Source organism: Vulpes vulpes, chromosome 1, assembly GCF_048418805.1.
Source record: "Vulpes vulpes isolate BD-2025 chromosome 1, VulVul3, whole genome shotgun sequence".
NCBI classification, from domain to species: domain Eukaryota; kingdom Metazoa; phylum Chordata; class Mammalia; order Carnivora; family Canidae; genus Vulpes; species Vulpes vulpes.
Genome location: NC_132780.1, coordinates 8,225,985 through 8,241,963, shown reverse-complemented (window position 1 = coordinate 8,241,963; position 15,979 = coordinate 8,225,985). Strand labels below are relative to the sequence as shown.

The 15,979-nt window shown below is 55.2% G+C and overlaps 1 protein-coding gene across 3 annotated transcripts; it reads left to right on the top strand.

Moving 5' to 3' along the window:
* The first annotated feature begins 22 nt into the window (after window positions 1–22).
* MAP4K1 (mitogen-activated protein kinase kinase kinase kinase 1) lies at window positions 23–15,934 on the top strand. 3 transcript variants are annotated; one of them, XM_072751817.1, is made up of 32 exons: window positions 62–286; window positions 457–514; window positions 630–720; window positions 1,424–1,488; window positions 3,000–3,055; window positions 3,142–3,189; window positions 3,365–3,407; window positions 3,497–3,569; window positions 4,142–4,273; window positions 4,719–4,781; window positions 4,876–4,957; window positions 5,359–5,475; window positions 5,706–5,784; window positions 6,327–6,385; window positions 6,462–6,505; window positions 6,586–6,630; window positions 7,007–7,135; window positions 7,415–7,457; window positions 7,913–8,078; window positions 8,173–8,255; window positions 8,633–8,717; window positions 9,729–9,805; window positions 9,887–9,947; window positions 10,714–10,822; window positions 10,909–10,967; window positions 11,177–11,280; window positions 11,448–11,622; window positions 11,878–11,940; window positions 12,784–12,873; window positions 12,959–13,029; window positions 13,925–13,980; window positions 15,746–15,934. In XM_072751817.1, the coding sequence occupies exons 1-32, from the start codon at window positions 188–190 to the stop codon at window positions 15,813–15,815; spliced, it is 2,595 nt and encodes an 864-aa protein (XP_072607918.1). In that variant the 5' UTR covers window positions 62–187; the 3' UTR covers window positions 15,816–15,934. The 3 variants fall into 3 exon arrangements, with proteins under 3 accessions (XP_072607930.1, XP_072607918.1, XP_072607926.1); XM_072751829.1 differs by lacking the exon at window positions 7,007–7,135 and having other exon boundaries at window positions 23–286; XM_072751825.1 differs by lacking the exon at window positions 11,878–11,940 and having other exon boundaries at window positions 64–286.
* Window positions 15,935–15,979: the final 45 nt, after the last annotated feature.

Below are 15,979 nucleotides of genomic sequence, written 5' to 3'. Positions count from 1 at the left end.
GTGGAGCCGGCTGCACAGCCCTGTGCTGGGGCAGGAAGCGAGAGTGGGGAGGGGGGAGGCCACAGCCAGCGGAGGCAAGGCTAGGCGGGTGCAGGGCGCAGGACGTGTGGGGAGGGAGGGAGGTGCCACACTCGAGCCCTGAGGCCCTGCTGGCCCCTGGGCGCAGGCCCAGCTCCAGCGCCCAGGGATGGACCTCGTGGACCCCGACATCTTTAATCGAGACCCCCGGGACCACTATGACCTGCTGCAGCGGCTGGGTGGCGGCACCTATGGAGAAGTCTTCAAGGTGAGGACACCCCTCCTTCTCCATCACCCTCAAACCAGCGAGCCATTGGGACGGGGCCCAAGAAAGGAAGGGGATGAGAGAGGATCCCAGTCCCTGGCTTTGGCTCAGGGATGCTGAGGAGGAACTCAGGCGAATGGAGCCTGCCTGACTGCCAACTTCCCCTTTACAAGGCTCGAGACAAGGTGACGGGGGACCTGGTGGCAGTGAAGATGGTGAAGATGGAGCCTGGTGAGGACACAGGAGCTCCTTCCCCTCACCCCTACGCCTCCTCTCCGGACACTGGGATCGCCTCCCCCACACTCCCTTTCCACAGTGGCCTTTTCTTTCCTGTTCCTCCTCACAGACGATGATGTTTCCACACTTCAGAAGGAAATCCTCATCTTGAAAACTTGCCGGCATGCCAACATCGTGGCCTACCATGGGAGTTATCTCTGGTGATGAGCCCCAAACTTGCCAAGGGACCCTGCCCAGCCCCTGGTCCAGAACCCCCATTCCTGACCTCCAGTCCTGGAGCCCCATTTTAAACTGGGGCCCCCTGCCCAACTCGATCCCCAGTCTGAAGTCCCAGCTTTCTGACCAGAGTATTCTCTGATGTGATCTGCAATCCAGGACTCCCATTTCTGGGCAGTCCCTTCGTAGTAACCAAACCTGAAAGCAAGTCCCCTAAAACTAATCTTTCCTCATCCTGCCCTTCAGGTCCCCCATTCTACTCTCTGCTCTTTTAATTCCCTAAATCTCTGGACCCCTAAATTAATATCCCAGGTGTCCCAGTAATGACCTCTGTCCCCCAGACCTGGAACCCTGGGCCCCTTTGCACCCCCTTTCCCTGCCCAACCTGGGAGATGTCTCCTCTGTCTTCTGGGTTAGTGCAGGATAGCAGAGTTCAGAGTCCCCTTGGTTAAGAGTCCAAAGACCCGGGTTCGAGTTTGGTTGACCCTGAACATACATTTCCTCTCTGAGCCTCAATTTCCCCACCTGTAAAATGGACATGGTGATCTCACTCTGATGGACAAGGGGAGGAGGATGACAGCTGTTACATTCAAGTCCTTGTTGAACTGGGACAAGACAGATGGTGAGCCGGGGCTGTCCCCCAAGTGATAAGTTCTTACTGCTGTTATCACTACTCTTGAATTGTAGGCTTCAGAAGTTCTGGATATGCATGGAGTTCTGTGGGGCTGGTTCTCTCCAGGACATCTACCAAGGTGAGAGGAAGGCAAGGGGATCCGGATACCTCCCCGCCTCCCATCCACCCCCACTGTCTCTCTGGGGTTGTGTCTTCTTGGAACCGTCTTTCCTGCAACAAGCTTCTCTCTGGGCCCAGGCCTGGCCTGGTTGCTGCTGGGAACACTGTGGTGATGGAGTGGGCCCTGGGCCAGGACTTGATGATCCGGCCCCAATCCCTCTGCACGCAGTGATCCCCTCCCAACTCCCTGTGTCTGCATTTTCTCACCAATGTGTCTGTTCAGGTATTTGAGTATCTCTATACTTTGGGCCCATAGGCCAGGTCCCCATTTTCGTTGACCGAGTGAATGAGTGCCTGCCTCTCTCTTTCTCTCTCTGTCTCTCCCTACTTTTTTTTTTTTTGAAAAATGTGAGGGTGGGGATGAAGGGGGGGGACCTCTGATCACCTCTCAGTTTCTGATGGCCACCTCTGCCTTTGACCATCTCTCTGTGTCCTTGAACTCAAGATCTCAGAGGTGAGACCAGGAAGACATTCATTATAAATGAACATGGGGAGAAACTGAGGCCCTCAGAGGAAGTGGCTCACACAGCCAGGCTGCCCGACCTGGTCTCTGACCACTTCTGTGTGTGTGTGTGTGTGTGTGTGTGTGTGTGTGTGGTCTCTCCATCGTTCCCCCTCCATCTCTGCGTCTCTGTCTTTCTCAGTTTGTCTTTCTTTGCGCTTTTGGGTCTCAGTTTGAATCTGTTCCCGTTTCTCTCTCTCATTATCTGTGTGTGTGTGTGTGTGTGTGTGTGTGTGTGTGTCGGTGTCTGTGACCCCAACCTTTCCTCATTTGGCCAAGTCCCATTGCCCCCTGCCCAGAACAGTCCTGTGGCTTCCATTTCCCTCCAAAGACAAGCCCGAGCCCAGTGCGGCCCCCACCTGCACCCCAGCTGACAGACTTCACCTCCTTCCACTTTCTCCCCCACCCCCACTCCGCTCCACCCACTTCGCTGCTTTCCAAACCCACCAGGCCGTCTCCACCTCTGGGCCTTTGCACTGGCTCTTCTGTTCCCCTCCAGGCCGGACTCATCACATCTTCTCGCTGCTGCTTTCTCCGAGTAGAGTAGACCTCACCGACCACCCTATAAAATGTCATACCCCTTCCCACACATATTTCCTGTTGTTGTTTCTTGCTGTTTTAGTTCTTACTATTTATTAGCATCTTATGCCCTCTGCTTTAGTTGTCTTGTTTACCGTCTGTTGCCCCGACTGGAATGTTCTCTCCACGCGGGCAGAGATCGCTGTCTCTTGTCCACGGCTACCTCCCCAGTGCCCACAGCAGTGCCTGGCACCCAGTAGACACAGTGAATATCTGTTGAGTGAATCTATCTCCCTCTGGTCCCCTGCCTTGGTTGCTGACCATCCCTCCATCTCCCTCTTGCACTTGTCCCATCTGTTCCCCGTCCCCGTATGGCACCTTCTCAGCCTGTGTGTGGGGGAGCCAGGTTGCCTGTTTCCCACCCAACACTACTGCTGTGATCTTTGCAGTGACAGGCCCCCTGTCAGAGCTCCAGATTAGCTATGTCTGCCGGGAAGTGCTCCAGGTGAGGCGAGACCCGGTGGGCCTGGGGCAGGGTCCTGCTCCAGCCCCTGGGGACTCACAGCACCCCATGTCCACCCTCTCCCCTAGGGACTTGCCTATCTGCACTCACAGAAGAAGATACATCGGGACATCAAGGTGGTCTGGGGCAGCAAAGTGGCTTTGTGGGGGGGTGGGGAGGGCAGGAGGTGGAAGTAGTGTTTGCAGGACTCAGGGTGGTGTTGAGCTGTGGGGTTGGGAAGGGCCAGGGTGTGGAGGCAGCGTCAGGCTGGGGGTGTCTCTGACAAGCTTCTGATTTCCCCTCTTTCTCCAGGGAGCCAACATCCTCATCAATGATGCTGGGGAGGTCAGACTGGGTAAGTGTGATGGGGGGGAGGTGGGAGCGGACTGGCTGGGGGCCAAGGGGGTGGGGGCCCCAGGTCACTATATCTCTCTCTGCCTCCAGCCGACTTTGGTATCTCGGCCCAGATTGGGGCAACGCTGGCTCGACGCCTCTCTTTCATCGGGACGCCCTACTGGTGAGGGATGCCCGGCGGGCAGCTAGGGGTGCATGGGGGCAGTGGCCGTCCCCACCTGGGTCACCAGGACTCTCCTTCCCAGCTCCTTTCCCTGTGTCGGCCTCTCTGTTGAATATTCCGCTCACTTTTTGGCTCTCTCTCGAGTATTACATTTACTGATGTCTCTTTGTGTTGGTTTTTATTCTGATTTTCTGTCTCTTGACCTCTGCGTGTCTTTTTAAATTTTTTTATTTATTTATTCATGAGAAATACAGAGAGAGAGAGAGGCAGAGACACCGGCGGAGGGAGAAGCAGGCTACCTCTGGGGACCCCAATGCGGGACTCGATCCCCAAACTGGGGATCACACCCTGAGCCAAAGGCAGCTGCTCAACCACGGAGCCACCCAGGCGTCCCCGTGTGTCTGTCTTTATTGCTGTCTCTCTCTTCACCTTGATGTTTCTCTCAGCATCTGGCTCGCTCTCTGTCCCCTCCTCCTCTCTCTCTCTCCCTCCTGCCCCCACCTGCACGCCAAGGAGTCGCCCCCTTCCCCTCCTTGTGTCACCCCCGGCTCGCTGAGGGTCTCTGTCCCCAGGATGGCTCCAGAAGTGGCGGCCGTGGCCTTGAAGGGGGGATACAACGAGCTGTGTGACATCTGGTCCCTGGGCATCACAGCCATTGAACTAGCGGAGCTACAACCACCGCTCTTTGACGTGCACCCTCTCAGGTAGGCAGGCCTGACAAGCCCCCCCCCCGCCCCGCTGGGCCCAGAGACCTGCCCAGCCCTGACCCAGAGCACCCCCTGCCCCCACCTGCTTCCCTCGCTTGGAGGCCCCCTCCAGGAGACACCCCATCCTCACAGTGAAATCTGAGACCCCCCCTGCAAAGAACCTCTCAACCCAGAAAGCCTTTTCTTCAGGCCCCCCCAGTGGGAACCCCCAAGGCAGGATTCCTGATCTGAAGCCTCCCGTGGAGGTTGCTGCAGCTCTGTTGTGTGGTAAACAGAGCCCCCCAGAAGTGGCATCCCAGGGCCTTGTAAAACCTAAACCTCATTCTTGTTCTGTCCCTTGCTTGGCTCTCTGCTGACCTCAGTGCTATTGGGGACCCCTCAAGCCGCGAGGTCTGACCCCTGTTGGGAGTCTGACCACCACGTTCTCTCCTTACTCTTCTAGAGTTCTCTTCCTCATGACGAAGAGTGGCTACCAGCCCCCCAGGCTAAAAGAAAAAGGCAAATGGTAGGACAGGGCGAGGGAGAGCAGAGCCAGGATGGAGGGTCTGCTGGGAGAATTTCTGGTCTCCTCACCTAGGATTTGGCTTCTTCCTCCCAAGGTCGGCTGCCTTCCACAACTTTGTCAAAGTCACCCTCACTAAGAACCCCAAGAAACGACCCTGTGCCACCAAGATGCTCAGTGTAAACCTCCCCTCCTTTCCCTGAAAGGCCCTTCCCTAACTCCCCGCCCCCTGCCCAGAATTCCCCAGGAACTCCCCAAGACTCTCCAAATTGTACCCCAGACCTTTGGCCAAGATACCCCGAGCTGTTAAAACTCACAAATTTCCCAGGGTCTCCAGACCCATTCCTGGGTACGCTCTGGAATCCTGGGGAAGCCTCGTCTCCTCTAAGACACCTCAAAGTTCTCCATTTGCCCTTGCTGGGAACCCCAGATTCTTCTAATCTGTTCCAACCCCTTAAAATCCCCTAGTTTCCATTCCCCAGAGTTCCCTGCCTCTCCCTCAGTGGGCACCTTCCCCACCAGGTCCTCGAGCCCCTGTCCCAACCTCTCCCCCACACCAGCCCCCTCCTCTCCTCTCTAGCATCAGCTGGTATCCCAGCCCAGGCTACATAGAGGCCTGATCCTAGATCTTCTTGACAAACTGAGGAATCCAGGGAAGGGGGCCTCTGTGGTCGAGATTGAAGATGAGGAGCCTGAGGTGAGGGAGCCCTGGCTGAGAAGGCGGTGGAACCTCCCAGCCCCTGCTCAAGCTGTAACTGCCCTCCCTCACCCCGCACCGCCTGGAGTGCTTTCCTGCTGCTTCTCTTAAAAGGAAAAAGGGGAGGGGTGTAGGGGGGCTTGGCACAGGGCTATGGGCTCCCACTTGGGCCCACAGGGTGGTAGGGGGGCCAGGGGGCCATGGCCTGATGCCGCTGCCGCTCTGCCCAGGTGCCCCCTGCCGTCCCCCGGCGGATCCGGTCCACCCACCGATCCAGCTCTCTAGGGATCCCAGATGCCGATTGCTGTCGTGAGTAGAGATTCCTTAAGCTTGGAGATCCTTGACCATAAACTAGATCCAAGAGACCCACTCCACCCCCAGTGATTCTCCCAGAGACCCTCAGCACCATCTGATCTCACGATAGAGCCCCGAGACCCGCGTCACTTCCACACAGACCCTCCGAGACCCTTGTTACTCACTATCTGACCCTGCAAGAGACTCCAGAAAACCTCATCCTCACGTGAACTTCAAAATGGCTATAGAGACCCCCCCAACTTCTCTGACCTGCAAACAGACCCAGTGAGACTTCCCATAACACCAGGACCCCCAAAGAGATCTCAGAAATCTCTGTCACACCCCCAGGATGGAACCATGAAGACAAACACTATGTAACTTTGAGCCCCCACCTCCCTGATCCCAAACCCTGACCCCCAGATGAGACCCCTGCAAACCAAGATCCTTCCCCCTGGGGGACAGCCCCGGTCCTAAGATCCTGACCCCGGGCCCCCCAAAGGCTCCTCTTTTCCCAGACCCATTGCCTCTGCTCACTGCATCACCCTCCTCCCTTCCAGGGCGGCACATGGAGTTCCGGAAGCTCAGAGCAATGGAGTCCAGACCCATAACCCACACGGTGAGGTGCCTCCCTCTGCTGGCCCCAGATGCCCTCCCCTCCCCCTGGGCACTGCTGACCCTTTGCTATCCCGCAGGCCCACTTACAGCCCCCCGGAGACTTCCGGAGCAGCAGTCCCAGGTCAGGGACCCTCGGTGTGGTGGGGAGGGGCCTGGGTTTTGTGGGGGAACCGCCCGATGGTCATGGGTGTCACTCCTCAGGAGGCACCTGTCGGAATCTGACGATGACTACGATGACGTGGACATGTAAGAGAGGCGTGGCCCCCAGCCCCGCTGGCCCTCACCGCCCCCACCTTCCTACAACCACCGTCCCCTTCCATCCCTACCCCAACCTCAGCTCCTGTTTTCCTTCTGCTGCTCATCCCGGACCCCTGACTAGACCCTACGGCCTCCCCCTGCCCCCTCAACCTTCTTTCACCCCCTCCCTGGCCCAGCCCCTACTATCCCCCCAAGCCAACACCCCGGTTCCATCCTATCTGACCTCCGGACCCCCCCCCACTGCGTCCCAGGCCCCCCACCACTCCCAGATGTTGCTCGGACCCCCAGACTTCCACTGCACCCCTAACCATCAAAGCCCAGACTTCATCTGCATCTTTCCCCCTGGGAACTTCCCCCACGCCAGACCCTCCACCGGAGACCCCACCTTGGCCCCAGCAGTCAGCCCCACCCCCAGGCCTGCGTCAGCCTCACGCCCACCTGTCGGGTCTACACATCCAGCTGCAGTAGGCTCACAGGCTGTGCCCAGCACCAAGTGAGAACCTGCCCCACCCCGGGGGAGCCCATGTGACCCGCATCACTAGGTGGCCACGACAGTTCAGGCCCGGTGTATTGTCCACACTTGATATCCAGCGCTGCTGTTGCCAGTATCATGAGTGCTCTAATCCTCAGCTCCAGCCCAGACCCAGTCACCCCCGATCCTCTTGACCTCAGACCTCCAGTCCCAAACCATCCCATCTGCCTCCCCGGCCTTGTTACCCACACCCCCCCATGCTCACTCCCTGCCCCTGCTCACCTCATCTTTGTGTTCCAGCCCTACCCCTGCAGAGGACACACCTCCTCCACTGCCTCCCAAGGTAAGGCCCTGGGCCCTACTGGAGCTGGGGGCTGGAGGCCAGGAGGCCAGGATCTGGATGGGTCTAGATGCTGGAATACTGGACACTTTAACCCTGGAATCTGGGACACCAGGTCCCTTGAAGTCTGGGAGACCGGATGATGAGCATGTGGGGATCTGGGAGCAGCCTCCTTGAACCTAGGGGGCGGGATTCAAAGTCTTAGCCAGGTGGGCCTTGGTCTTAGGGACCCCAGCTCTAAGCTATCCGGCATTAATCCTTTAATTGCTGGACTATGATGATGGCACGAGGTGGGCAGAGGGAGGTCAGGGTTGATGCCTGGAGTGGTAATAGGGCACTGTGGGGAGGGTCAGAACCATGACCAACGTCAGGCCTGGTGGAGGCAGGGCTGGGACTGCTGGGCGCCCTCTCCGAGATATTCTAAGGTACTTTCCTCTGCTCCTCCTCCATCTCCTTAGCCCAAGTTCCGTTCTCCATCAGACGAGGGGCCCACTGGGGGCACTGGGGATGAGGGACAGCTGAGCCCGGGGGTGCTGGTCCGGTGTGCCAGTGGGCCTCCCCCACGAACCCCCCACCTCGGGCTTCCCCCCGCCACCCGAAGCCCCCACCTAACTGCCCATTCAGGTAACGGGGCGGGCTGGGACAGGAGGCAGGCAGGAATGTGGGTGGGTAGGGGAGGGGGGCCTTTGGAGGCTGACTTTCCCTCACCCCGTCTTAGAACCCTCACTCTGGAACCCACCCACCCGGCAGCCTGATCAGCCCCCACTGTTACCCCCCAAGAAAGTAAAGATGAAGAGAAAGGTGAGCTCGGCTGTGCTGAGGACTCACACCCTGGGGGGGGGGCGGTGGCTGGGATGGGCTGTGGGGAGGGGCAGAGTGATAGTGATGAGAGGTGACACTTGGTGAGCAGTGCCTTTGCACCAGACACTGCCCTCATGTCTTTATGGGGTGTAAGCCTTCATGGGGGGTAATATCACAGAGATAGACATTATTCCCATGTCACAGATGGGGAAACAGAGGCAGAGAGGGATCCGTAGCTTGCCAAGGTGATAAACCTTTGAGGAAGTGGAGGCAGGGTTTGAGGGCTGGTACTCTTGGGACAGAGTCTTGACCCTGCACCTTCCCATCCCCTCCTTCCTTTCCTTGGATCTGCTGCTCTGCCCCCGGGGCCTGCCCAGGGATGTGCCCTGCTCGTGAAGTTGTTCAATGGCTGCCCGCTCCGGATCCACAGCACGGCTGCCTGGACGCACCCCTCCACCAAGGGTGGGTATTCAGAGGGTCTCCGAGAGCAACGGGGTGGGTGGGCAGGGGCTTTAGTGGAGGCACAAAGGCAGAAACAAGGGAGGGTCTTCATAAGACGGGGACGGGCAGAGCTGAGGCAGGACCTGAGCCCAGGGTTGGGGTTTGGGGATCACATACAGGTAGGATGGAGATGAGTATGAGGGTGGAAACTAGGAAAATAAGAGTCTAGGAGCCATGGGTGTCAGATATAACAGAAAAGTCAGAGTTTGAGATCTAAGATGGGGGCAGTTGCAACCCTCTAACCTCAGTTAGAGGTTAATGGTAGCGAGGCTGGGGTCAGCATTTGGGGTCAGGAGTTTGGGGGTGGGAATGCAGAAAGGGAAGAGTTCGAGGGTGAAAGATGTGGAGACAAGGTCAGTGAGGGGTAAATGTTAAAGAAATGGCATCAGGGGCGCCTGGCTGGCTCAGTCGGTGGAGCATGCGACCCTTGATCTCAGGGTTATAAATTCGAGCCCCATTGTTGGGTGTAGAGATTACTTGAAAATAAAATCTTAAAAAAATTACTAAAATTTATTTAAAAAAAAAAACACCATTAGGATGTACAGGGGATGCATTGGACAGAAAAAAACACATTTCAAAGGGCCCAAGTTTGAGGATCCCTGTTGAGACAAGATTAGTTTTGGAGACCAGAACTGGGAAGACAGATGGACAGAACAGAAGTAGAGGGCTATTTAGGGAAGCAGGACTGATGTTTGGGTCAAAGGTCGTGGGGTGGGGGCGTCAGGATTTGCAGGATTTGTGGGTGCAAGCCCGAGAGGTAGGTGAGAATGAGACCAGCTCAGGGAACTGGGTCAGGGTTTGAGTTCACATATGGGGAAACAGGAGCTGGGGATGTCAGGTGTGGGAGTAAGAGAGAATTGAGGGTCAGGGATGGGGAACAGACTACCAGTGTTTGGGGTCAGTCATGTGGGGGTCTGGGAGGCCTCCCCCAAGATGACATAGGTCCTAGTGTCCTTGTGTCTGTCCCCACAGACCAGCACCTGCTCCTGGGGGCAGAGGAAGGCATTTTCATCTTGAACCGGAATGATCAAGAGGCCACACTGGAGATGGTGAGGCCAGAGCCTGGGTGGGGGGGCTGGCGTTGGGGGTTCCCAGGGTCTTATGGGAGCCATCTCCTCCATTCTCTGCAGCTCTTCCCTAGCCGGACCACCTGGGTGTATTCCATCAACAATGTCCTCATGTCTCTCTCAGGTCTGGCTGTGGATTGGGTGGGAGGAGTGGGGTCAGAAGTTAAGGGGTTGAGAGCCCGGGGGTTGGGAGATACATGGGCACAGCTGGGGGAGAAAAAAGTAGGCTCCCCCTTTACAGAGCCCACAGTTAAAATCTCAGCCCTCTTTTCGAGGTGGGACTCTATCTGTGTTTCCCTATCTGAAAATGGGGTTCACAATAGTCTCACCTCAAGCCAGTTTTGAGGTAAGATCCACAGTGAGTCTTGACATTTCCTCGATGTATAGATGCCAATGAGAACTTATTCCACACGTTACTGAAATGGGGTTATAAATTAAAATTTTGTGTTGCTGTTTTAGAAACATTTGGTGTAAAAGAACTTCTAATGTATAGGAGAAACACCAAGCAAATGGGCTTCTTGAGTTAGTTATCATGTCTGTGACGACAAATCTTAGGAGAATTTCTAGATAGGTTTCTCCTTAAACTTAGTAACGTGCATAACTTCATCTGACTGGTTAAATGTCCATAGGTTCTCCCGTGGTTGAGCAAGCACGGGAAGATAGGGAACATCTTCACCTTACTCATTAATCACCAGAGCCAAGCACAGTGCCTGGCCTGGCCTACAGCGGGCATTTAAAATACGCTGAGCGAGAAATGAACAAATAAAAATGCTGAGACTTGAAGCCTTGGGAGTTTCAAAGGGATGGGGCCAAGTGAAGGGCCAGGGAAAGGTGGGAGTGTCTGGTGTCCTATAACTGCCTGCTTCCCCCTACACACACACACACTGCAGGAAAGACCCCCCACCTGTATTCTCATAGCATCCTGGGCCTGCTGGAACGGAAGGAGACCAGAGCAGGAAGCCCCATCGCTCACATTAGCCCCCACCGGCTACTGGCAAGGTACCAGCCCCCAGGGGCACCGCAGACCCCTGTAATCCCCCCTTCCTGCCGTCCCTCTGCATTTACGCACCTACTTTCTTCTGCAGGAAGAACATGGTCTCCACCAAGATCCAGGACACCAAAGGGTGCCGAGCTTGCTGCGTGGGTGAGAGAGAATCCCTACTGGGTGGACCTGAAGGGGGGAGGGTGTGCTGGGCCGGGGGCAGGCTCGGGCTGCATTGACTGGAGAGGATGGTGGGGTTAAGGCAGGCTGTCCAGAGTCTGGGGAAAGATGTGTGCCCTTTGGGGGGGGAGGAGCGGGTCGGGGAAGGGGAGAGAGGACTGACCCTAACCCATCCCTACCCACCCCCACAGCGGAGGGTGCGAGCTCGGGGGGCCCGTTCCTGTGCGGGGCATTGGAGACGTCCGTGGTCCTGCTTCAGTGGTACCAGCCCATGAACAAGTTCCTGCTGGTCCGGGTAGGGGGTCTGTAGAGGCTGGGGATTCTGAGGTTCAGTGGCCAGGGGCTTGCACTCCTTACTACGCTTCTGCTGAGAGCTTCGGGGAGCCCCGCTTCCACCCGAGGCCCCGCCCACCCAGGCCCCGCCCCCTCCCCTGAGCCCGCCCCTCTCCGTGCGGCCTGCAGCAGGTGCTGTTCCCGCTGCCGACGCCCCTTCCGGTGTTCGCGCTGCTGACCGGGCCAGGCTCCGAGCTGCCCGCCGTCTGCATCGGCGTGAGCCCCGGGCAGCCGGCGAAGTCCGTGCTCTTCCACACCGTGCGCTTCGGCGCGCTCTCCTGCTGGCTGGGCGAGATGAGCACAGGTGAGGGGGCGGGGCTGCGGGGCTGCGGGGCGGGGCTGGCGGCGGGGCGGGCTCTAGCCTGCGGTGTGACTGCGAAAGGGGTTGAACCCGGGGCGGGGCAGAGGTGGAATTTATACACCTGCTGAGATTGTCCGCCCGTCGGGCCGCGGTGATAGGCGGCTTTGGCCCGCGGGCCGGGGAGTGGAGAGGGCGCCTAGCGGAGGAAGGCAGGATCGGCGGGACTGGCTTTCGAACCTCCCTCCTCTTGTCAAATAGAGCACAGGGGACCGGTACAGGTGACCCAGGTGGAGGAAGACAAGGTGATGGTGTTGATGGACGGTAAGGACCCTCCTTTCCTCCACTGTTCCTGGATATCTGCCTCGCAGACCCTGTGCTGCTCAGAAATGCTGAACCCCTCCAGGCCTTGACGGGGTCCTGCTTTGCTTCTCTCTCTTTTTTTTTTTTTTTTTCTGCTTTGCTTCTCAATGAATTTATTCTCCATCCTTCTGACCCTCACTCTTTTTTTTTTTTAAGATTTTATTTATTTATTCATTATAGACATAGGGGGAGAAAGAGGCAGAGACACAGGCAGAGGGAGAAGCAGGCTTCATGCAGGGAGCCTGATGTGGGACTTGATCCCGGGACTCCAGGATCGCGCCCTGGGCCAAAGGCAGGCGCTAAACCGCTGAGCCACCCAGGGATCCCCTCTGACCCTCACTCTTAAAGCCCTCTCTTGGGGTGCCCGAGGGGCTCAGTCATTAAGTGTCTGCCTTTGGCTCAGGTCATGATCCTGGGGTTCTGGGATCAAGCCCCACATCAGGCTCCCTGCTCAGCGGAGAGTCTACTTCTCTCTCTCCCTCCCTGCCGCTCTGCCTGCATGTGCGCTCTATTTCTCTCAAATAAATAAATAAAATCTTTTTAAAAAAACAACAAAAGTTGGGCAGCCCGGGTAGCTCAGCGGTTTAGCGCCACCTTTGGCCCAGGGCATGATCCTGGGGACCCGGGATCGAGTCCCACATCGGGCTCCCTGCATGGAGCCTGCTCCTCCCTCTGCCTGTGTCTCTGCCTCTCTCTCTCTCTCTCTGCGTGCGTCAAAAATAAATTAAAAATCTTTAAAAAAAATATGAAAAAATAAAAAACAAAACTCTCTCTCTCTCTCTCTCTCTCTCTCCTCTCTTCTAGGATCTTTGAAGCTGGTGACCCCAGAGGGAGCCCCAGTCCCAGGGCTTCGAACTCCGGAGATCCCCATGACTGAAGCGGTGGAAGCCGTGGGTATGTGCAGGGCTGGGAGGCACCCCCCTGCCCAGAGGGGAGGCTTAGTGATACCCAAGGGTAATGGGCACTGCTTTCCTCCCAGCTATGGTCGGGGGTCGGCTCCAGGCCTTTTGGAAGCACGGAGTACAGGTGTGGGCTCCAGGCTCAGACCAGGTAAGCTTCTCCATCTGACCACCCCCAACCCTGCCCCTCCCCTGTGGGTCTTCTGGTTCCGCAGATGGAGCAGAAGTATTGAGTCAGGGTGTGGAGCCCTGGCAAGAAGCTTCCTCTAGTCTCAGTTCAGACAGGTCCTCTTCTTTTTAATTTTTTTGGTATTTTTTAAAGATTTTATTTATTTGAGAGAGAGAGCGAGTGCATGATCCAGGGGGAGGGGCAGAGAGAGAGGGAGATGCAGACTCCCCACTGAGCAGGGAGCCCTACATGGGGCTCAATCCCAGGACCCCAGGATTATGACCTGACCAAAGGCAGACATTTAACCCACTGAGCCACCCATGCGTCCTTGGCCAGGTCCTCGTCTATACCCCAGAGTCTCTTGGGTCCAGAGGTCATTACAGGCCACTGTGTGATCTTGTGCAAGAGATTTTGCTTCTCTCTGAGCCTCAGTCTCCAACTATCAAAGGTGGGGGGTCACTAAAGAGCTACGTGGGTGGTTAAGAGCATGCACAGACTGCCTGGGTTGGAATCCGGCTGATGGACCTTAAGCAAATGACTTAACTTTCCCATGCCTTACTTTCCTCATCTGGAAAATGGAGTGAAAAATGCTCCTTAGCTCATAGAACACTATGTTTCAGATGCTGCCCCTATATGTTTGTATTTTATTTAATCCCCACAATCACCTATCAGGAAGGTCCTGTGACTTCACAGGTTAGTAATCCAAGGCACAGAGAAGTAACTTGCTTGGGGTCACACAGCTGGTGAATGGTGTTAGCAAGAATGATTATTTCTGGACCTAGGACTAGAAGTTCAGAGACCCCCCCTCTCCACCCCATTCTCTTTAAGGGAGAGGGGAAGAGTCTTCTAGATACTGACACACACACCTTTTCCCCAGCTGTTGCAGGAGCTGAGAGACCCTACCCTCACCTTCCGTCTGCTTGGCTCCCCCAGGTATGGACTTGGGGAAGGGAACACAGAGCCTGGGAGGGGGGCTTCTGATGTGGAGAGGTGTCTTGCAATGTCTCCAGCCACCTGTATCTTTGGCCTGGACATTCTCTCTCCTGGTCTCCCTGCTTCTATCTCTGCCCCTTGTAGTCTATTCTCCACAGTGCAGCCAAGGGGACATTTTTGTTTCTTAATTTTTATTTTCACTTTTTATTTTGGCATAACTTTTGACTCACAGAGAAGGTGCAAAAATAAATGTAAAAATTCTTAAATCCTTGTATCCCCTTCATTCATCCAGATTCCCCAGATATTAACATTTTGACTGTTTTGGGGGTATTTTGTGTGTTTTGTTTTTGCCATGTTTGATTTGTCTTCCTCTTTCATATGTATATGATTTTTTTCTGACCATTTGGGTGTGAAACAAAGACCTACTCCTGCAGACCACAACACAGCTGTCAAAATTAAGAAAATGGCACTAAGACTTCTCACTGCCTTCTATCCACACACCCAAGTCTCACCAGTTGGCCCAATGATACTCTTTATAACCAAAAAACAGTACTTTTTTGGGGGGTCCAGTAGTCAATCCAGGATGATGGGCTGCATGTAGGGTCAGGTTTCTTTAATCTTTAGCCTGGAACAATTCTTCAGGCTTTCTTTGGTTTTCAGGACCTTGATACTTTTGAGGAGTACAGGAAAGTTGTTTTCCAGAATATTCCTCAGTTGGGTTTGAGGTTTGAGGTTAAGCATTCGGGGTAGGAATACTCCCAGAAGTGATGGCTTGTCTTTCTCAGTGCATCCTATCAACACATGTCTGTTTGTCCCATTATGGGTGATGTTCTCTTTGAGCATTGGGTAGGGTGCAGGTTTTACAGCAGAGAAACCTGCTGTAAAGCTACTCTTTGTATTAATAAGTATCTTTTGGGGTGATTTGTTGTGAATGTGTAAATATACTCTTTCTCATCAGACTTTCACCCACTGGTTTTAGCATCTATTAATGATTTCTGCCTGAATATATTATGAGGAGAGTTACTAAATGGTGAATTCCTATTTCTGCACTTATTAGTTGGCATGCTCCTGTGGAGGAGCTTGTCCCTTCTCCGCCGTGTGTGTGTGTGTGTGTGTGTGTGTGTGTGTGTGTAATTTCAGCACAGCCTCATGGATTTCCATTTTATTCTGGGTGTTAAAATCTATTACTACCATTCTTTACTTTGAGATGCAAGAACTCCCACATTTAACCAGTGAGGGCCCCTTCAGGGATCTCTCATGACCTCTCGACATGCCAGAGAGGTCTTTTAAAATCTAAGTCCCATTATGTCACTTACCCTCCCAACCCCCATTTAAAACTACTGTGGCCTCAAGATAAATACCCAGTCCTGGCCACAGCACACAAGACTTTGACTTCTGCAACCAAGTCCCAAACTCTCTCCCACCTCAAGGCCTTTCCCCTAGGCCCTTCTCTGACCTTTCACCAAGTTCCCTCCTGAGCCTCTTGGAAGCTCCACCGTCTATTCTTTGGGCCACCTTGGCTGACCCTTCAGGATAGGTTTCCACGCAGTACGCCCCATGCTGTTTTGCACTCCTGTATATCACTAATTCATGTTGGTCTCCCATTCTAGATTGAGCTCCTCAAGGGCAGAGACCCTGTCTGCTCATTACCGTGATAGCCCAGCACTGTGCTGGCACAGCCTCTGTTAACTCCTTTGCGAATGAATAAATGAATGAATGAATGAACAGATGAATGAATGAACTGACTTCTCTCCTCCTTTCCCAGGCCTGTGGTGGTGGAGACACGCCCAGCAGATGATCCTACTGCCCCCAGCAACCTCTACATCCAGGAATGAGCCCAGGATGGGAAGGGGTGGCGGTGTCAGGAACTGGTCCCGCAGCCCCATCCCCAACAGACATACACATTAGTGGTCATGACATGAACTTATCTTCCAATAAACATGACTCCAGCCTCTGCTGTCATCTTGTTCTTCTGGACAGGGAAAGGGGAGGGCAGAGT